This window comes from Medicago sativa, chromosome 8 (genome assembly GCF_051527215.1).
Source record: "Medicago sativa cultivar Bolivia chromosome 8, Bolivia_mono, whole genome shotgun sequence".
Classification (NCBI taxonomy): domain Eukaryota; kingdom Viridiplantae; phylum Streptophyta; class Magnoliopsida; order Fabales; family Fabaceae; genus Medicago; species Medicago sativa.
The window spans coordinates 67593936-67617231 of NC_140756.1; the positions used below are offsets into that span (position 1 = coordinate 67593936).

At 34.1% G+C, this 23296-nt stretch overlaps 1 protein-coding gene across 1 annotated transcript; it reads right to left on the minus strand.

Annotated features, from left to right (window-relative positions):
* Positions 1-4224: 4224 nt before the first annotated feature.
* On the minus strand, positions 4225-5368 carry LOC146900785 (tRNA-methyltransferase non-catalytic subunit trm6MTase subunit). Its single transcript, XM_085734823.1, has one exon. It carries the CDS (start codon positions 5136-5138, stop codon positions 4413-4415), a length of 726 nt encoding a protein of 241 aa, XP_085590949.1. The 5' UTR covers positions 5139-5368; the 3' UTR covers positions 4225-4412.
* Between the last annotated feature and the right edge of the window lie 17928 nt (positions 5369-23296).

Consider the following 23296-nt stretch of genomic DNA (forward strand, 5'->3'; position numbering starts at 1 on the left):
CTATAGTAGTGGAGATGAAAAATATAGGGACAAAATAGAGTGAAAGCATTAATATGACTTCTTTCCTAGTTAGTATGCACTGGTGCAAAGATTAATTAAAAAAAATGTTATGAATACTCACTTTTAAACATTTTCTCCAACACTAATTATTTTTTTTGGTGAATTTTATGTGGCCTTTATTTTCTAAAATGTAAGATCTACATGAGTTTAACTTAATATAAAGAGCAAGTAGATAAATGTTAGAAATAGAGTGTGTGTGCACTCATGTTGTCTCTTATATGAATGAGATGTGCAAACCATGATGTGTATTCGGATGAATTAATATGTATTTCAATATTTTTTGTGTTTGTTTTTTCTTTCTTTGATCAACATCTCCTTGTAATTGAGTTGTCGCACCCTCGCATTCTTGTCAAAGTTAACTTCCTTTACCGCTGGAAAAAAACAAACAAAATGTTCTTGTGTAAAATTTTAACCTTGTTAGCATATTTAGACGAAATTCTATATATTCAAAGGTTTTATTAGACATTTTAAAGCGAATAAATGATTGTATCATATGTATTGTTAGAAGAAACATTTGTTTTGTCAAAAAAAAAAAAGAAGAAACATTTGTTATTGACATGTTCCATTTACTGCTTGTTTGTTTTTGCTGTGGTTCAATAATAATCAATATCCAACGCAGTTCAAGATCAAAGTTACAATTTGTAGTTTTTTTTTTTTTTAAATCATCGTCAATTAGCATGTGAGCTCAATTTTTATTTTTATTTTTATTTTTAACCGAACATACTATGTATTAAAGATATATAGTTTAGTTACCACTAGCATTAGTCCCATTAGTATATATAGTTGTAACCTCCCCATAAGTGGGATAACTTTCTCATTTGTAATATTACATTTCACTATCAATAGAACAATTCCATAAGCTTTTCTCTCCTTCATCAATGGATGCCATGTTTTCTAACATGGTATCAGAGCAAATTTGGTATCCTCCTTGAAGGATTTTTCCGCTGCATTTTCTCGAGAAAATCCAATTTTCTCACCATCATTTTGTTTCTTTCCTACTTCTTGTTCTTTTTCTCTCTGTTCACCATTCCTTTCCCGAGAAAATTTCTTCAAATCGCTTCAATTTTCTTTGTTTTCATTTGTGATTTGTTCAATCGATTTGTTCGATTCACATCTCAATTTCATCAGATTCTCGTCCGAATTTGGTTTTTATATTGTTCTAATCAATTTTTTTTCCCAAATCCTAGTGTTCTGCGATTTCGTGTTCTTTCTTTCCAGAACACTGATTCCTCTTCTTTCTGTTTGATTTCCGGTTCAGTTTTCTTGATCAATTCGAATTTATTGTTTGAATTCTTGATTGATCAAAATTTCTGATCTATGACTCATTCGATTGTTTCTTGAGTCTGTTACTATTCTTGCACTTTTGTATCAGATTCTTTGAAGGATAGGTTCTTTGATTCTGTTTTGTGATCCTTCTTTCATCGCCCTCTTTTATTTCCGATCCGTTTTCGGTGTGCCTTGAGTTTTGTGTTGCGATTTGGTTCTTGCTTCTATTGTGCTCACAAGGTGTTTGATGAAAGTCCTCATTGGAAGAATGATTGGTGTTGTGTTCGGTTTGACAGTGCAGGTTGCTTGTTTTGAATGTTTTATGGAGAATTCTTGATTCTGGGAGTTTTAGATGGAGATTCAGTTTTGCTTTCGTGTTCGACAATTTCTACGACTTTGACGGTGGCTGCCGTCGAGATTGTGTGATGTTGTTCATTGTTACGATCAATTATTGTGTGATCTCTGTTGGCTTCTTCTCTTCAAATGTGATTGGTTTTCTGACTTGTTTTCACTCCATGTTGTGGTTAGCATGTGTTCTGTTACTCATTTGGTTCAAAAGTTCTTCCGGTTGCTTAAGAGTTTTGTTGGATTTGTGATAACTCTAGCTTCCCTTATATGTTGCTCTGTTTGGAAGATTAGAAGTTGTATAATCTTTTCTCATGCAAGCTATTTTTTGAAAGTTGTTACTTCTTGTGGTTGTGGAAGTTCTGTCTGGTGTATTGTAGCAAGTGATTTTTGGGATTTGGAAGTTGTTATTCCTTGTTTTTTTGAACCCTGCAACATGTTGTTATCTCCCTAAAGTGACTAGGCACTGAAATGAATTCTATCATGCAATTAATTTGTGGCCTGAGCATTGACTATGTTTTTGGAATAAGGCTCTTGGTCAAAGTTTGTGCTTCACTCGGTAAAGATATGAAGCTTCTTCTATAGCAACTTCACACTCTGATGGTGTTAACTCTGCCACATTAATTGTTGTGTTTATCATCTAGATTGCATTCTATATGCACACTTGGTTGAAGACATAATTTGGGTTGGATTTTCTTTGATGGTTGTGTTGCTTCCGGTTTTGGATCCAATATCACCAAGCTGTGAATTTGGTTCTTGGCAAAATGTCTCTCTATATTGTCTTTTGGCCTATGGTTTGATTGCATCAACATGGTTTGTTTTCTATGGTTTGAAGACACATCACATGGCTATGCATCTCTATTGGCTTGCATTTGTTTTTTTTTTTCTTGTCTCGGCTCGGCATAGGAGGGCATCACTTTTTATCTTTGGAACCTTGGTCTTGTATATGACCTCCTTCCATTGTAGACTATGGCTCTTCCTTGCACTTCCTTTTTTGGATATCATCATTGATTTTGGATATCCTTGTTCTTCTTGTCTTGTGCTTCTATCTTGAGTTCTTGAGAACTCTTGATGGTTAAGCGTTGTGCCTTAATTGGCTTTGTTGATATTGGCTTCTACCGGATGGTGGTTAAGCGTTGCTTGGATGCTTATTCCTTCAATTGGTTCAACCTTGAGTTGTGGTTGCTTCTTGTTGGATAAGCACTTGTTTGATGACTTTTTTTTTCTTTTTTTAGCCGATGTGTTTCCGGCATCTTTCCTTGTATCTCATTTGCTTGATGCATTTCCTTGTATTTTCTCATTTCAAGTTGGAAGTGTTTTGAACACCTTCCAACTTGAGGGGGATTATTAGAGATATATAGTTTAGTTACCACTAGTATTAGTCTCATTAGTATATATAGTTGTAACCTCCCCATAAGTGGGATAACTTTCTCATTTGTAATATTACATTTCACTATCAATAGAACAATTCCATAAGCTTTTCTCTCCTTCATCAATGGATGCCATGTTTTCTAACACTATGCACCATCTTCACAACTATTTGAAGAAGAAAATGAATCTGTCCTAATTAATAGTTAAGACTAAAATTATGGTAATTTAAAACGTGCCCATAGTAAATAAATACCATTAGTAGTTTATTGTCTAAGTAGAATCCAATACATTTTTAAATAACTACAGTAAACTTATTAATCCATTTATTTATTTGAAGAGAATATGCAACATTAAAATAAATATGTATGATCCTATCCAACCACGTAGTTGATACGCTTTCAACCATTCACATGAGTATATTTAGAATACAATTCCATTCCCTTACTTTTACTACAATCGAACAAGCAAACAAGTTCCACATAAAGTTCTGTTTTTTCTCTTTAATATTTACAACAATGGTTATAGAATAAGATCACCATTCATCCAATTCTTTTTGAAAGGATAATTCATATTAATCCCTTCTCATTTTCATCAATTAAACCAGCACCTATTTGTAACCTCAGAACATATTCCCCAGTTTCATTTTTATTCTATTCTAAATATATTTTCTTTAAAGAAACTCACATTCATACATGAAAATAATTACTCCCTCCGTTTCAAAATGAGTGTCGCTTTAGCCAATTGCACACAGATTAAATAATGGAATAAAGTAGTCAAATGTCATAGCAATTTTACCAAATTATTCTAATCAACTATTGGTTTGTTTTTCATTAAAGAAAAAATAATACTTTGGAAGTAGTGTAACATAGTATTAATTGAAGGGTACAATTGAAAAGAAAAAGTTATTATTGCATTGAAAACCGAAAGTGACATTCATTTTAAAACAATTTTTTGGCTAAAGCGACACTTATTTTAAAACGGATGGAGTATATTACAAATTCAAACTCGTAAATCTTCGCAAACACTAAATTTACAACTTTTCACTGAGTTATACTTAAGAAACATAACTTGTTACATTAGATATACACACACAACCCATAATAATAATAATTAAAGCTACAGAAAGTTAATTTAATAGAGTTTCACTCATGGAGAGAGAAACTATAGAATAAAAATGGGGAATTTAAATTTAATATTCTAATATAATATAATATGATATGATTTGGGGAAAATATTAACACTGTACAGTGTACACTGCAGATGAATCAGATAGTACCATACCATAACTCTTCTAGATTAATATTTCTTTTTTTCAAATGGATTTTGATTTTTGAGCGCTTTTTTTTTATTGCGATTTCAAAATCTAAAAGCTACACAGTAGTACTATTGTGAACAACAATGGCGGAAGATTCTTCTCTCAGAAACCTCATTTGCTTTGCAATGAAAGCGTCAATGGCGCGTTGAAACTCCTCATTGCTCAGCTTATCTTGTGGATACAGATTCTCTTTCGAAGTTTCTAGAAGCTTCTCTGTTTCCGATCGCCGGAGCTGTTTTCGTTGCTTCATCTTTCCAGCTTCTCCCTTCCATTTCTCCGACTGACACCGGCGATAGTTTGCAAAATCGGAACATACTCCGGTTTCGCGATCTGGAATCACCGGAGCCGGAACTGTTTCTGAAATAACTTCTTTGTCTTGACACGTCACCTCCGTTGTAACCGACGGAAGATCAACGGAAGCGGAAGGAGGAGGATCTACGGCGGTGGAAGGAGGCTGGATGTCGCGATCTGAAACGGCGATGCGGCAGTTCATTAACTCACGGTAGAGTTTACCGGCACCGGAATGATCTTCGGAGTTTTCGTCGGAGAAACGGCCGGATTGAGCAAAGAGAGCGGCGATGATGACGTTGGAGACGGCGAAGATGAAGAGAGGATTAGCGGCGAGTTTGCGGAAATACTCGGCGGAGATGGAAACGGCGAGAGGGAGGCGCGTGAGAGTCCAGGAAAGAAGGAGAAGGACGATGCAAAGTTCGAAAATGCGAATGGTTTTGGAAATGGCGGCGAAGTGAGTTCGAATCGCGTTTGGTTTAAGTGATTCCATTGAGAGAAAAGCAGTTTGTTTGGGTTTTTTAGGGTTGAGAGTTAAGTTGTTAATTGGTTAAAGATGAAACAGAAATTAAAAGTGAAAGAGTGAGAATAAGTGAGAAGATGCAAACATAACATAACATATATGATGATAGTGTAGTGTTGTGTTATGATGTGATGTATTGTTGCTGTGGGAGAGTCACCACTTTCTCTTATGAGAACCCTCTTTGGCCTTTTATAGACTCTCATACCACCTTTTCTCCTAACACTAATAATAACTCAAAACATGTACACTTGTTTTTTTCTTTTCTTTTCTTTTTCTTCATTCATTCATAACTCCAACTTCAAAATATCCATGCCATAATTCATTATTTTATTTTAATATTTGTATGTAAATATTTATCTCTATATATTATAATTTATTCATTTTCTTCTACATCCTATCAATATTATTTTTCAAGAAAAACTAAATTAGCCTACTAAAATTAGCACCGGAGAGAATCGAACCTGAGACCTCGAGGAAGAGCACAATCTTAGGTCCTAAGGCAATTACCACTAAGTCAACTCAAGTGAGTTTACATCCTATCAATATTATAAAGGTGATTACAATGGTAGAGCAAGTCTTGCATAAACACAACCCTAAATAAAATTTATTTGGACACACACATATAATTTTTTTTTACGGAAGGACACACACATATAACTGATAAAATTTAAAAGAGAAATGATATTAAATGATGTGACTAAATCATTTCTCTTTTAAATTTTCATTCATGTATGTGTGCCTAAATACTTTTTATTTGAGGTTGTGCCCAAGTAAGTATTTCTCACAATGCATGGTAATATAAGTTTGGTTGGGTATGTATACTTCATATCCACTTATTCAATGAAATGTACTATTTTTATAATAAAATAAAGGGAAATGTTAACTAGTGTTACCATAACACTAGTTAAGAATCTTAAATAGTAATTTTTTTAATGAAATTTTGTGTAACTAGTGCATTAGAAATTGCAAATTTTAACATTTTTAAAGAATAATTACTTAATTTAAAATATTTAAAGAGTGTCTCGGAGACACTCGTTAACAAGACCCTAAAATAAATTTAAATGTTATAGGAAACAAAATTTATCTACAAAGTAAAATATCTAACTAAACTCCAAGATACATAACGAGTTTATCTATTTTTTGAAAGCGTGAAATTGAATATCAAATATATGTTGTATGTTTGGTTGCCCAATATATGCATCCGCGAGAAACTAGAGATAAAATATTTTGAGGTAAAAAAAAACTATTTAAAGGGCAATCATCGTGTAACAAGTGATCTTTCGTATGCACAACCAAACATTTAAATTTAAGAGATTTATTTAGAGGTGTATTATTCGAACAAATTTTTGTGAGACATTTTTTCAAATCATAAATTTACAAAAAAAAAATAAAATAGATATTGACAAGGAACTAAAACAATAAAAAGAGAAAGTAAAAATATAATGTAAATATGAGAGAGTGTTATGAATAATATTAATATGATGTGGATGTCCATTTCCCTACGGCTTTCTATGTTCTTTAATTCCTGCGAGTGAATGCATATATTCATTGTTATTGGCACTTAGTCTTATGGTTCTTCATGTACTTGTAACTTACCATATTTGTGTCTTATAAATAGGACTTATATTTCAATGTAAAGAACACACTTGTGAGAAGAATAATACACAAAGCTCTCATCTTCTTCATTTTTGATCTTGTCTTTTTAGTTTATTTCATAACAAAGAAAAAGTTATCACAAATGATTGTACAAATATCATTTTTCATTCGTTTATATGTCAATTGTATTGCACTATCCTGATAACTACATTATACATTTGACATCAAAACATTGTTGTAGGCAAGCAAACTCATCAGTCATCAATCATATCATGTATAATGAGTCATGAATACAACTTAATAATTTAGTCGGTCGAGCGAAGCTTATGAATCACTACATTAATTTACCTCCTAGTAAAAAATGTCATCAAAGAGGAGTTTGGACAATAAGCCGTCATAAGAATGAAGCATTAGCTATTGTATTGCAATTTCATGCTGATTTGAATTGAGTGTGGGCTATTAAAGTGATCAACCTCTAGCTCAAAAATGAGGTTATCAAAACCCAAGTCCTTAATCCAATTTACTCAAAAATTTTATTAGGATATTAATCAATAACTGTTGTTCAGTTTCTGAAGTGCAGCTTCTGAACAGCAGCTTCTGAAGTGCAGCTTCTGAACAGCAGCTTCTGAAGTGCAGCCTCTGAATATCAGCTAGCTTCTGATGTGTAGCTTCTGATGTGTTCAAAAGCTGAGTCTAGTAACAAACTGTGGTTAGCTTGTTAACCAATGTAGTTAGTTTGTTAGAGGAGTTTGTTACAACGTCTAGTTGTATATATACTCACTCATGTGTTGTAAATAGAGAGTGTGTGTGAATCAATAAAAATTTCCATTAGTTTTCTCTCTTTCAGTTTTACAAATAATTCTGTTATTTCTCATCTTGCTTAAAATAGCTTATTCTTCATAAGCACTTTTGCTGCGCAAAGAACATAGTGATTATTCTAACAATTGGCATCGAGAGCCTGGTTGAATCTTGGGAAACACGAGTGAAAGTGAGGTGTGTGTATTGATTTCTCTGTTTTCCTGAGATTTAGCAAGATGAACACAAACGGTTTTGGATCAAATATCTTGATTCTTGATGGCAAGAATTGGGAACGATGGAGCGCTTTGATGAGATCGTTGTTTTGCGCGCAAGATGTGAGTGATCTTGTTCAGAATGGGTTTGAAGAACCTCCTGCAAATGCTACTGATGTGCAGAGAGCTGCATTCAGAGAAAACAAGAAGAAAGATTGCAAGGCTCTGTTCTACATTCAACAGAATGTTGATAATCAGCACTTTGAGAAGATAGCCAAAGCAACAAGATCAAAAGAAACATGAGATATTCTTGATAATTATCACAATGGGGGTGAAAAGGTGAAACAGGTCAAGCTGCAATCATATAGAAGGAAGTATGAAATGATGCAGATGGAAGAAGACCAGAAGGTGAGTGATTACTTCTCAAAGATTATTGAAATCGTGAATTTGATGAAGAACTGTGGTGAAAACATCTCTGATCAGATGGTAGTTGAAAAGGTGTTGAGATCTTTAAGCCCAAAATTTGACTTCATAGTAGTAGCAATCCAAGAAGCAAAGGATGTGAAAACTATGAAGAGTTGCAGAGTTCTCTTGAAGCACATGAACTTCTGGTGATTGATAGAAGTTCTGAAAGATCATCTCAGCAAGCCCTTCAAGCTCAAACAACAAAGAAAGAAGGAAATCACAAGAACTCCAAGAAAGGGAAGGTTAAATCAAACTGGTCCAACAATTCAAAATTCAAGGCTGATAACAAAACTGAATCTTCTAAAAGAGGAGGTTTTGGAAAAAAATCAGAACAAAAAGAAGGATTTTGACAAGAGTAAGGTTCAGTGTTATAATTGTGACAAGTATGGACATTTTGCTGATGAATGTTGGTTCATGAAATATCAGAATACTGAAGAAGCCGATATTGCTCATGGAGGTGACCCTGATGCAGTGTTGTTAATGGCTGCCACATGTGAAGATAGGATGAAAGGTGAAGAGTGGTACCTTGACTCTGGGTGTTCTAATCATATGACAGCTCATAGAGAGTGGTTAACTAATTTTGATGCTAGCAAGAAAACTAGTATCAAACTGGCTGACAACAGGAAGCTTGCATCAGAAGGTAGTGGTAACATAGTGATGAGGAGCAATTTTGGTAGTAAAGTCATAATTGAAGATGTGTTATATGTCCTAGATATGAAGTGTAATCTGATGAGCATAGGTCAACTGGTGGAGAAAGGATTCTCAGTTTCAATGGAGGGTGAATCATTGAAATTGTTTGATCCAAAGAAGAATCTGGTATTAAAATCTACTTTGTCAAAGAACAGAACCTATAGATGCAACATATCAAGCAACATGATGATGTGTATGTCTGCAACTGTCATTGAAGATGCTGAAGCATTGTGGCATTTGAGGTATGGGCACCTAAACTTTAGAAGCATTGGTGAATTGAGTTCTAAAGAGTTAGTGAATGGTTTGCCAAAATTGAATGCCAAGAAATCCATATGTGAAATATGTGTAAAGAGAAAGCAAAGTAGACTACCCTTTGTATCTGATGCACCTAAAAGAGCAAGTGAAGCACTGCAAGTTGTTCATTCAGATATCTGTGGCCCATTTGAGGTACCTACTCTTGGTGGTAGTAAGTACTTCATTACCTTTATTGATGAATTCACAAGAATGATTTGGCTGTTTACTATTAAGCTTAAGAGTGAAGCTTTGGAAACATTCAAAAAATTCAAAGTGTTAGTAGAAAAGGAAAGTGATAAATCTATTAAGATTTTGAGGACAGATGGTGGAGGTGAGTATACCTCAAAGGATTTTGAAGCTTTCTGCACAAGTCAAGGAATTGTTCATGAAGTAACTGCTCCATATACTCCTCAGCATAATGGACTTGCAGAAAGACGAAACATGACTCTGCTAAACATGACCAGAAGCATGTTTAAGCAGAAGAATTTACCACACAAGTTTTGGGGTGAAGCAGTAACTACTGCTGCTTACATTCTAAACAAGTGTCCCACTAAGAAGCTAAATCTGAAGGTGCCAGAAGAAGCTTGGTGTGGAAGGAAGCCCAGTGTTAAACACTTAAAAGTGTTTGGTTCCTTGTGTTATAAGCATGTACCAGATGCTAGAAGAAGCAAGCTAGAAGATAAAAGTGAAATTATGATACTCATAGGGTATCATCCTACTAGTGCATACAAACTGTACAATCCTGTGAATCAGAAGGTTCATTTCAGCAGAGATGTGATAGTGAATGAAGTTGAGAAGTGGAAATGGGAAAATGAACCTGAGTACAACAGTGAAATCCAGCAAAGCTACATATACCCTGATTCAAGTGATAAATCAGAAGGTGAAGATGATCATGAAGTGACTGCAGATGATCAAGAGGAAATCATAGCACCAGCAAGACCTCAATGGAACAGAAATCCACCTGCCAGATTGACTGATTGTGAAGTAACCTCTGATATTGCAGTGAATGATGAAGGTGATTTCATTCACTTTGCATTATTAGCAGATGTTGAACCAGTTAATTACAAAGAAGCTTTGAAAACTGATGTATGGAAAAGAGCTATGGTTGAAGAACTGCAGTCAATTGAGAAGAATCAAACCTGGGAGCTAGTTGACTTGCCAGACAAGAAAAAGAAAATTGATGTCAAATGGGTATTCAAAGTGAAGCTGAACCCTGATGGACAAGTCTCTAAGCACAAAGCAAGATTGGTGGCAAGAGGTTTTCTTCAGAAGCAAGGCATAGACTATAATGAAGTGTTTGCTCCAGTTGCTAGAATTGAAACTGTGAGGTTAGTCACTGCTATTTCTTGTAAGAATGAGTGGTCACTCTACCATTTAGATGTAAAGTCAACATTTCTAAATGGCCCACTGGAAGAGATAGTGTATGTATCACAACCACCAGGTTTTGAAATTGCTGGGAAAGAAAATATGGTGTATAAACTGCACAAAGCTCTATATGGATTAAAACAGGCTCCTAGAGCATGGAATAAGAAGATTGATCAAGTTTTAACCCAAATAGGCTTTGAAAAGTGTTTAGTTGAGTTTGGTGTATATGTTCAGAAACTTTCTGATGGAGGAACTGTTATAATCTGTCTGTATGTTGATGATTTACTTATCATTGGTAGCTCAACATTAGAAATTGAGAAAACTAAGAAGAAACTGAAGCAGGAGTTTGAAATGACTGATCTGGGTGAACTTTAATTCTTCTTAGGAATGGAATTTGTGAAATTGAAAGCTGGGATGGTGATGTATCAGCAGAAATACATTGGTGAATTGCTTGATAAGTTTGAAATGAAAAACTGCAATACAGTTTCAAATCCATCAGAAACAAACTCAAAGCTGGATGAATGCATTGAAGAGGAGAAAGTGAATTCCGCAATGTTCAGGCAAATTGTGGGATCTCTGAGGTATTTGTGTAATAGCAGGCCAGACATATGCTACTCAGTGAGTGTGATCAGCAGGTTCATGCATGATCCAAGGAAATCTCATCTGATAGCAGCAAAGAGGATTCTCAGATACATAAAGGGCACCATAGATTTTGGTTTGTTATTTCCTTATGGAGCTCAAAGCAAAGTGAATGAGCTCATTGGATATTCTGACAGTTATTGGTGTGGAGATCTGACTGATAGGAGGAGCACTTCAAGCTATGTGTTCAAATTCAATGGTGCTGCAATCTCATGGTGCACCAAGAAGCAACCAATCACTGCACTCTCATCATGTGAAGCAGAGTACATAGCTAGAACCTTTGCTACTTGTCAAGCACTTTGGCTGGATTCAGTGATGAAGGAACTTAAGTGTGAAGTGATGAAGCCTTTAACACTAAAGATTGATAACAAACCAGCTATAAATCTTGCTAAGAATCCAATCTCACATGGCAGGAGTAAACATATTGAGATCAGATTCCATTTCATTAGGGAGCAGGTGACTAATGGAATGATTGAGCTGCACTATGCCCCACAGAACTGCAAATTGCTGATGGTTTTACAAAAGCAGTGAAGCTTGACAGATTTGAATTCTTGAGGAAGAAATTAGGTGTTTTTAATATTCAGCAGTTATGATTAAGGGGGAGTATTAGGATATTAATCAATAACTGTTGTTCAGTTTCTGAACAGCAGCTTCTGAAGTGCAACTTCTGAACAACGGCTTCTGAAGTGCAGCCTCTGAACATCAGCTAGCTTTTGATGTGTAGCTTCTGATGTGTTCAAAAGCCGAGTCTAGTAACAAACTGTGGTTAGCTTGTTAACCAAGGTAGTTAGTTTGTTAGAGGAGTTTGTTACAACGTCTAGTTGTATATATACTCACTCATGTGTTGTAAATAGAGAGTGTGTGTGAATCAATAAAAATTTCCATTAGTTTTCTCTCTTTCAGTTTTACAAATAATTCTGTTATTTCTCATCTTGCTTAAAACAGCTTATTCTTCATAAGCACTCTTGCTGCGCAAAGAACATAGTGATTATTCTAATAATTTTGATGTACGAAAATCATTTTCCTTATTTTAAAAAGTAGTGGAGAATTGTAGTACATGATTATGTATCATAAAGATTACAGTGCTATCTTGGTTTTTAAAAATGCGGTAGTTTTAAATATAAATTATAAAAATAAAACTAGGTGTAAAGGTTCCAAAGTCCAAACTATCTAGACATGATCCTTACCCATATCGCATAATGAGCATGGAATTAGTCAAACTGAACAATGTTAATCCCAATTGAAATTAAAAGAGATGGATGTATAACAAACTTGTACTTGTTTAATTATGGCCAAAATATACCTCTCATGGTTTAAGGACTGTTGTCATGTTTTTCTTTAATAATAGAAATCACTTAATCCCACTCCTCACCCGCTGATTGAAATAAAAATGGGGGGTGGTTTGGGAAAAGGGGTAATATGGGAATAAATCTGGCTGATGAAGGCTGGTGGAATATATGATAGTATGGTATTTCACGTGAAGCGATATATTATTGACGGTGCAAACTGCAAAGTATTACAGCTTGGTGCTTTATGTTCCTTTTTAAAGGAAAAACATTCAATTAACAATTTAATTTTGAAGGATATATTGATTCTTGTGAAAGCTAAAAATTATCGCAGAGTTTTTATAAAAGGAAAATGGTTACTGACTAAATTAGTCTTCACAACATTATTTCATCTCCTCTCAATAAAAAATAAAAAACATTATTTCATCTATCAATTAATATAACGCTTTTGGAAAATTACTATATATATGAGTATGCAGTCTTTCTTTTATCCAATTATATCTCCACCCATATACAAGGAGAATTCAATCATGTGATAATTTATCCTCTTAGACCTATGTGTCGATCACACATTTGATATATATTTGGTTTCATTTTATAGGAGTCAAAATTTATTTAAAGATAAAGAATTGATTTTGATATGTTTGCTTGTTTTAGAGTAAAAATAATTGTCTTTAAAATTAATTATACTTAAAAGTTAGGATTCATAGTTTTTTATTTTAAAATTGATTTTTATACACAAATTTATAGTTTAACTCACTTTTACTATACAAATCATTTTTCATTTAACCCAACTTTAGTCAAAATAAATATTACAGAATCAATTCGCTTAAAGCCAAACATACACTTAAATTTTCAAATTGGTCCAAGAGATGCGGTTAATAAGCAAAAGGTTGTAAATGCATTTAACGTGTCGGTGTGCATGTTTGAATTCACAATACTCCTCTTCTCCACAATATAATGTATGTGGATTTTGTGGTTTGTCTCTTTGAAACAAAACCAAAATCAATTTAATGAATTGTTAAAAACGTACATGTCTTGTGTGCATGTTTGGTATCACATTGACTCACCATAATTTCTGAAAATTCGTTGTAATACCAAGAACATTGTCTGTTCGGTCAATTGAGAGTATAGAAATTCAACTCAACCCCATTCCCCTTGTCATGTGGTAACCCTTTATTCATGTAATAACACTGCAAAGCCCAACTAGGAAACATTCCATACTTCCAATGGTTTTGAACTTTCTATGTCATCTCTACCACTAAAACAATCTTCTTTCCCACTTGTCTATAATTAGGCGAATCTATGCTTCAAATCTGATTTCATTCACAGTTTGTAAAATAATAGAGAACGTTTATTTTATGCCGATCAAAAGAATAAATTTTAATCACCATTTTTTCAAGTAAAGTTCACAAGACAAAACATTACTAATAAATTATGGAATCACATTGATAATCCCTATGAAGTAGTTTATGGTACTACATACATTACATACACACGAGACTACAAATAATAGTACTACTAGTGTCTAGTGCTTGAAAATATGTGGATTATAATTTGGAATTAGGGTCCAAAATTTTGAAAGTGCAATGCAGAAATCCGTACATTATTGAACTTTGCTACTAGTACATTGCAAGTTGAAAAATGTGACCTTTTTTGTGGGTTTACAATTTACATCTATGACGTGGCGTTCAAGGGTACCTCAGCAGAAGGGCCCTCATTATTATTATTTTATATATTTTACACATTACCTTTATTTTTTATATTATTACTGTGTCTGTATGTACTGCAATATGTCAGTGCCTGACCATGTCTGTCACAATCTCTAAAATTGTTGGTTTCTTTGTTCGTTGAGTTCCAATATTGAATTTTTTTTTTCTTGTGACCTTGTCATTGTGATTATGTGATTGTGATTTTCCCTCATCACTTTGCCAGTTGCCACTGCACAGCATCAGAACACAATATAAACCACAATCTTTGTATATTTGTCACAATATAAAGTTTTTTTTTTAATCATAATACAAGTTCAATTTTGGTGAACTAATCATAATACAATTAATTTATTGGTTATGCTAACAAATTCCTTAAAAGCATTGTTTAAGTAATTTATATTATGTGATTATAGATAAATTGATTCTATTGAGAAATGAAATATGTCACCTGAGAAATTAGACACATAATTATCAAAAGTGGTGTTCTTTTTCAAGTCCTGGCGTGTGTCAAGTATCAAAAGTCGCTTCAGATTGACATGATGTTTCAAAATTCAAAGGTTTGAATGAATACATAGCAAAATAATTAATGCCCTGAAATCAATTATGAAGTGAAGCTGAAGTTATATAATAAGACTTTGACCATAAACCACGGCACCCATAACAGTACACAAGTTACCTTAATAAATTTTATGTTTGAATAAAAATGAACTATAATTCGCATAATTCATGAATTTCCTTCACCCAATGTATTAAATTTTGCATGTTTGCAAAGATAGTAGAACAAATTTAAAAGAGGCATGCACCCAGCATAGTAAGATGTTGACGCTGTGTAGGTAGGTACTGTGGCTAGTTTTATCCGAACATGTATGAATTTAGAATCAGTACTGTTTTGAATCACTGTTAATCAAGGACACACACCTAATTTACTGTGAAATCAGAGCTGAATAATAATGTGTCGCATGGCAGCTTGCTGTCTTCATTTCTCATCTTGTCCTATTTAAATCTCCTTCCTTCCTTCCTTTGCTAATAGGTAAACAAATAGTTTGCTAATTTAATTTGAACAGAAAAATAATACCATCAGGATCTGTCTTAACTCTTAATTCATTTTCTCCATATATCAAAGAAATATGTAGATCTCTTCTTCTTAATTATTGCAATTTTCTTCTTCACTTTTTAATATTAACATCAATTGACTCTAATGATTTCTCTTATAGTCCCTCCGGCCACATTTATAAGCAAAAAATTACTTTATAGATTCATTGAATATTTAATGTATTTGATATATAAATGTGACTGAATGGAGTGCATAATTAGATCTCTCCCTATGAATTGACCGCAAATTTTATGCACATGTGACAATTAGTCTTATAATAGAAAGATGTTTTTTTGACAAGATTGTATAGAAAAATATTACTAGTAGTTGGTACTCCCTCCGTCGTACAATAGTTGATATGTTTGATATTGTGCACTTTTGACCTAACATATTTTGACCATATTTTTTACTAATATATAAAGATAAATAATATCATATAAGATGTTGTTATATTCGTCTCAATGAATATTTTTAAAATATTAAATTTTCATAATTTTTTCTAATAGAGAATTAAATATATTAAAGATAAAAAATATGCATTGATATGTGTAACACGGTCAACTGTATCACTTAATATGGGACGGAGGGAGTAATTTATTAGAAGTTGAGAAAATGTTAGTATCCGAGAATGAAACATGCACTTTTAATCTTATTTGACATTCACTAATCACGATCTACTCTACCTAAGACTATTAAAATTAGAGAAATCATATTTGTATAGTTACTTTATGACAAATTTAAAAATAATTATTTTTTTTGTAAATGTTAACTTGTGTCTTTAAAGGCACATGTTAAGGAACTCATTATAGAAATATACATATGAAAAGTCGTGCAATCAATCTTAAATGTTAGGGTCTTGCTTGTTGAAGTTGGTTTTGAAGTTGTTTGTAGTTTGTTGTTAGTCTCACATCGCTCAGGTTCCCAGACTGTCGATTGTATAAATATGCTTGAGTACCCTCCTCCTTTGAGTTAGCTTTTAGGATAAGATCCAAGCTTATTTAACATGGTATCATAGATTGGGTTGTGGGAATTGGACCCAGGCTCACGCTAGGCGTGAGGGTGGGTGTTGAAGTTGTTTGTAGTTTGTTATTGAGTTGTGGGAATTTGTTATTGAGTTGTGGGAATTGGACCAAGGCTCACGCTAGGCGTGAGGGTGGGTGTTGAAGTTGTTTGTAGTTTGTTGTTAATCCCACATCGCTCAGGTTCTCGGACTGTCGATACTACAAACACAAACAACTTCAACACCCACCCTCATGCTTGAGTCCCCTCCTCCTTTGAGCTGGCTTTTGAGCTGAGATCCAAGCTTATTTAACATTGCTAACCTGACAATGGTTAAGGAATCTACCGGGAAATGGTTAAGGAATCTACAAATAGAAATTTTGTCTTGGAAATATATCTTCAACACCCACCCTCATGCTTGAGTCCCCTCCTCCTTTGAGCTGGCTTTTGAGATGAGATCCAAGCTTATTTAACATTGCTAACCGGGCAATGGTTAATGAATCTACAAATAGAAATTTTGTCTTAGAAATATAAGATGTTATTTTTTATAAAGTAATGATTACACAACTTTTTCATGAAAACTTACTTGTTTTGGATGCTTAACGATTGCCCTTGGGGCACTGGTTAGCATTCTCCTAAATGTTAACATATGATGTTTTCCAATGTAAAGTTATTCTTTTTGGGTTACTTAACATGTTCCCTTAGGACATAAGTTAACATGACCCTTATTTTTTTTATACTTTGATTGTGTTCTTACTTTCTATCTTTATTGTTTTAGTTTTCATATCAGTAGAGACATTTTGTATATTTTTACTGTTCTGTAAGTTGTCTAAAAAAAAATTAGCCAAAAATTCTTCAAATAACATACATCTTTTTTTTTTGGTAGTGGCCGGAGTTTGAACCAACTGAGCTAAGCTCACGAGGACAAATAATAACATACATCTAAAACTAAGTCTTCAGGTCTACAAATTGTCTTTGATTATTCATTATTTTTGTCCTAGTGTAACCAATATTTTTCTTAACACAACCATCAAGTTGGGTAAGATCTTACCTAATCGACAAACTCTTTCTTAAATGTTCGCATTTTTAGGGTTCAAACTGATCAAGAATCCAATTAAGATGAAAAAAAAACTAGATGTTATTTCATCGTTTTTTTTAGCAAAGATGTTATTTCATCTAAATTGTGTTGGGTATGTAACCTCATATAATTATCCACACGGTATATGGGCGAAAATTAAAGATATACATTTAATCGTAAATCATAATTCCAATTTTTTACTCTCTCCGTCCAATATTAGATGATCTTATTTGACAATATATATATATTATGATCTAACATGCTCTTACCATATTTTTTTATTAATATAAAAAGATAAATAATATCATATAAAATGTCAGATTCATTTCGATTAATATTTTCAAAATACTAAATTTTCATAATTTTTTTAATAGATAATTAAAGATATTAAAAATAAAAAATATGCATTGATATGTGTGACAGAATCAACTGTATCACTTAATATGGAACCGATGGAGTATTTATATTTGTATTATTTGCCGAGTTGGGTAACTTCAACTTGTAACCCAAGTGGGGGCATCAAAGTGGTGGAACATGGCTTAGGATTTTAAAAAAAGAAAAAAAATTATATTTGTATTATTCATCATCCCACATTATCATTAGAGAGCTCACAAATACAAAAGAAAATTGTTGTTGACACATTTGGTTTGACTGAGAAACACATGTAAAAGACGAAAATGCCCCTCGGTAGTTAAGTGCCGAGGAAAAATAAAACCGGCGGCAGTTAACTACCGAGGAAAACCTCGGCAATCAACTGCCGAGGCGTGCTGAACATAAACAGAAGCAGAAACTCAGTTTTCATTTCAGTTTCAAACACCAAAACTTCTCCAATTCCTTCAATTCGTTTTTTGAGCAAAATCAAGTGAATCATCTCCATTTAATCACAAGTAAGTACCTTGACTCATTTTTAATCATAATGTTAGTTTGTGTAGGTTTTTTTTTAAAAAAAAAAATTGGTAGTTTGCATGTGGTTAGGGTTGATGTTGGAATTGAAATTTTGATGATTGCATGTAGTTTATAATTGAATGTAGTTGCTTTAATTGATGTTTGAATGATGTTAGAGTATAATGTGGTTTTGAATGGTTGCAAAAGAACACATTTTGAGTATGTTTGAGACTTTGCACACAAAGTGTTTGATAAAATGCCTCAATGACAATTTTATTGATTATTTAGTTAGTTTAGGTTATGAGAATTATATTGAATGATGTTTAGGTTATTATGGAAATGTTGCACATAAATTATATTGAAATGATGATTATATTGAATGGTTTTAGGTTTAGTTATGTTTATGTTTATGTTTATTGAAATGTGAATGTTTATGTTGAAATGATGATTATAATGATTATATTGAATGTTTATGTTTATATTGAAATGTGAAGGTTATAATGTGAAGGTTATATTGAAATGTGAATAATTATATTGAAATATGAAGGTTTAGTTTAGATTATATTGAAATGATGCACACAAAGTGTTTGATTAGGTTATGGAAATGATGTAAAAAATTTAATTGTTTGTGTAGATATGTCTGAGCAGGACCCGATTGATCCATCTAAGATGATTGGTGGTAGGCGTGCGATGACTCAAAGCCACCGGAAGGAGAGGCAAAGGGGGCACATCCCGAAGAGGGGAAGAGGTCAGAGGGGGGGATGGTTCAGGGACTTCTCAGGCTTCTCAGGCTTCTCAGGCTACACAGCCTGAAGAGTCGCAGGTGGTTGACCTGACCCAGGAGGTGGAGTACCTGAATTATCAGGATCAGGTACACCACGATGTGACTGATGGTGGGTATGACCAAGATCATATATCAGAGCAGCAGCATATACCAGACGATGATGACATTGCAGCAGCGGCTGCCCCAACAGTGTTACCTTTGGAGCCTGCCTTTCCTGGAGGACCGGAAAACATATCTCTGCTGCACTCTTATGCCAAGCATGTGACATTACCGCTTTGGTATAATTCAGATAACATAAGTTTTATTTTTAATTATCTTAAATTATTTTCTTTATATTTTCTTTATTTCAACTTTTATTCTTTTCTTTATGTTTAATTATGATTTAAATTGTTTTTGTTATGTGTCTTTTTAAGTTTTAAGTTTTACATGTGTTATGTCTTAAATTAAAAATACGTGCGACAATTTAAACTTGTGTTTTTTATTTTTTCTTTTGTTAAGTTTTATTTTGTTTTGCTAAATGTTTACATTGTTTAAACTATGTTTTTTTTCTATTATTTCAGGTTCGTGAGGAGCGTGTTGTAAAACCGATTAATCACGGGGCTAAGATTTTGAGTCTCGGATGTCCAAACGAGCATCAGAGATGGTTTTGGGATCCGCTTATGGAGAGCGGGTTACACGATTTGGTTTACATGGGCTACGCCACTGTACCTCATGCTTTGCTGATGACTCTATGCGGGAGGTGGCATCCCGAGACCAGCACTTTTCACATGCCCTTGGGGGAGATGACTGTGACTTTGGATGATGTCGCATGTCTTATGCATCTTCAGATTGAAGGGCGGATGTTGAGCCATCCAAAGAAGATGTTGAGACATGAGGGAGCGGAACTAATGGTGAGGCATTTGGGTGTGTCGCAGACACAGGCAGAGAAAATTTGCGGTACAAAGCATGGTGGGTACATTTGTTATCCGAAGCTGAGGGAATTATATACGAGGTACCTTGATAGGGCTAACAGATTGGCGGATACAGAGGATCCAGAGGAGCTGCAGGAGTTGGAGAGGCTTAGGAAATTTTGTGTGAGGTGTTATCTTTTATATCTTGTAGGATGCTTGTTGTTTGGTGATAGAAGCAACAAACGCATCGAGTTGGTCTATCTGACAACCATAGAGGACGGCTACGCGGGGACGCGTAATTATTCCTGGGGAGGGATGACAATGGCATACCTATACAGCGAGTTAGCTGAGGCCTGTTTGCCCGGAGACAGAGCTCTTGGGGGAAGCGTGACACTGCTCACTGTAAGAAACTTATAAATGTGAACCTTAACTTTTATTTTTTTTGTTATATTTTCGTGCGTAATAATTTATAAATGTGATTTGTTTGGTTTGTGCAGGCATGGTTTTTGGCGCATTTTCCTGGCTTTTTCAGTGTTGATCCCAACACCGACTATATTGAAAACTATCCGGTTGCGGTGAGGTGGAAGCTACAAATGGGTCATGGAGAGGGGCTGACGTATCGCTCCTTGCTTGATCGTATTCAGTTTGATGACGTTACCTGGATCCCGTACAAAGAGCACAGGGAGATCCAGGCATTTGAGGAGGTTTTCTGGTATTCAGGCTGGATTATGTGCGGTGTTTGTAGGGTGTACCGTCACTTGCCCGAGAGGGTTTTGAGGCAGTACAGATACGTCCAGAGCGTCCCTAGACATCCGACGGATGTTGTAGAGCTGCCACCGCCTCAGATTGTGCAGGCATTTGTTGACTTTCGCACTCACACGCTTAAGGAGCCTGATTGGGGTGAGCCGACAAGAGAGCAGACATGACGTATGAGGGAGGGCTATGTGTTATGGTACACTAAGGTGTCTCACCCTCAGATTTTGCCACCTCTTCCAGGAGATCTTCTGAGGCCAGCAAACGAGGAGCAGATCATTGCAGAGCAATGGGAGCGGTACGAGGGGAGAAGCTCGCCTGATACCTATGACATGGTTAGCGGCGCTGGTACCTACGCTGATGCGCAGATGGGTCAGGCGGAGGTCATGAGCCCTCATCAATGGTTTCAGGCCATGGGCCATGTTAGGGAGCAGATCGCGCCGATATTGGCCAGGAGGCGAGGCTAGAGGCCGAGGAGGCCGCAACAGCAGCAGCAGCAGGACCAGGAGTAGTAGTATTTTCTGTTTATGATAAATTTTTAGGACTTGGTGTATATTTCCATGACATTTGTTCGTTCCGTTGTATTTTCATGACATTATTTAGTTGGTTTGTATTTTGATGACATATTATCGTATTTTAAATATAACGGATGTTGGTAATTTCCGTTTATTTGTCGCATCAATCTTGATAATTTATAATGTTGGTTCAAAGGTTGCTTAGTTTTTTATTCGGCATTGAAATAATATGCCTAAAACCTTTAACAGGTTGTGTATCAGCAACAACTTCTGCCATTTCTGGTTTTCAAGACGCATCAGTAGTTTAGTGTCGGGGAAAACCTCGGCACTTACCTGCCGAGAAAAATCTCCGTACTTAACTGCCGAGGAAAACCTCGGTACTTAACTGCAGCCGGATCCATTTTCCTCGGCAGTTAACTGCCGAGGAACATTTTCGTCTTTTACATGTGTTTCTCAACCAAACAACATATGTATACAACAATCTTCAATACAAAATCATACTCGTGATATCTGCGGATAAAAGTTGTAATTGGCGCATATATTTAAACAAATGAATGGGTATGGACTGATTTACCCACTAAATAAATGGGTGTGTTAAGCTAGCTACTCGTACCATAAAGTCGTATATGTGCTCCATAAAAATTCATTAGTAATTCTATTATCAAAATATGATATATTATTTTTTTGAAATAAAAATATGATATATTATTTTTTTGAAATTAAAATATGATATATTATTGTTGATGTATTACGTACTATGTAGTAATATTTATGAACAAATAGTTTTTTTAATTGTTATTTAGTTGATAATAACAACCATTGCGTCAAAAAAAATTACTTATTTTACAAAATTACATTTTTTTTTGACAAATCAAAATTACACTTTATAGACAATTATTGTGTAAAAAAATAATCAATCAATGGGATTAGATGCAGGAAATCACTATTTGTTTCCTTGAATATTTTCTCTTCTTCGCTTTTGTGTACCTTCTCTTATTGTCTTATAAAAAGATTTCTCTTGATATATATTTGTTGTAAACTTATAAGAAAAATTTCAAACATGAGCTTCAATAATAATGATTTTCATGTAAACCAAAATAATAATTATAATAACAGTCATTATAAATATTTAAAAATATTTCAAAAGTTTATAATAAAAATATTTCAACAGTAATTTTTTTGTTTAGAAAATTTAGACCATTTGTAAAGAAACATATAATATTAATTGTGTTTTTGAATATATTTTTTCGGTACAATTTAGGTGACTTGTGTCGGAGACTCTAGAGAGCCTCTTGTTTATACGTATATCAAAATCTTGAGCATTGTTTTGGAGCGAATCAAATGATTCAAATTGTTGAACCAAGAATCAATGAGTTTGTCGGTTGGTTTGATCTAGTTACATTAGAGTCTGGTCAAACTAGTTGACCTATGTAGATATGTTTATGTATTTGTTATCTAGTTCAACCGTGAATGAATGAGCAAATTGAATTAATTAAAACATGACCACATCACTTATTGGTTTGATCTATCATTTGATTTTTAAAATATTGATCTTAAAATACGAGACACAAAGTATTTTTTGTTTTTAAAGAGTCTAGCGGCGAACCTCACACACAAAATATCAATAAATGGAGAATTATAGTTTCTAACCCGCGTCTCAGAATATTAAATGTCGTTACGGTCTTTTACTTACCTAGCGGAAGCTTCAATTAATATCAATATCGATCATGGAAGGTAGTATATCATATATATGTGAAACTTTATCACAATGATCTTGAAAAGGGATTTTGTCTAGAAAGCAGAAGCTTCTTTTTAGTTTTTATGGAATAGACGTGACATTCTTACTTGAAAAGTGTCTATATGGGGGAAAAATAGAACATTTGTAAATGTTGGTATATGATACTTTGTGGTGTTAAAAAAATCTAAACACTAGTCACTAGTCACTACAATGGAATTATCGTGCGGTCTAAATAAGCTTTGAAAAAAGATAACTTTGACTATTGTGTTTCAAATCAGTGATCTTTATTTTAAAGGCTTCATATTCTATTTGCTGCTTTTGTTCTGAAAATGAAAA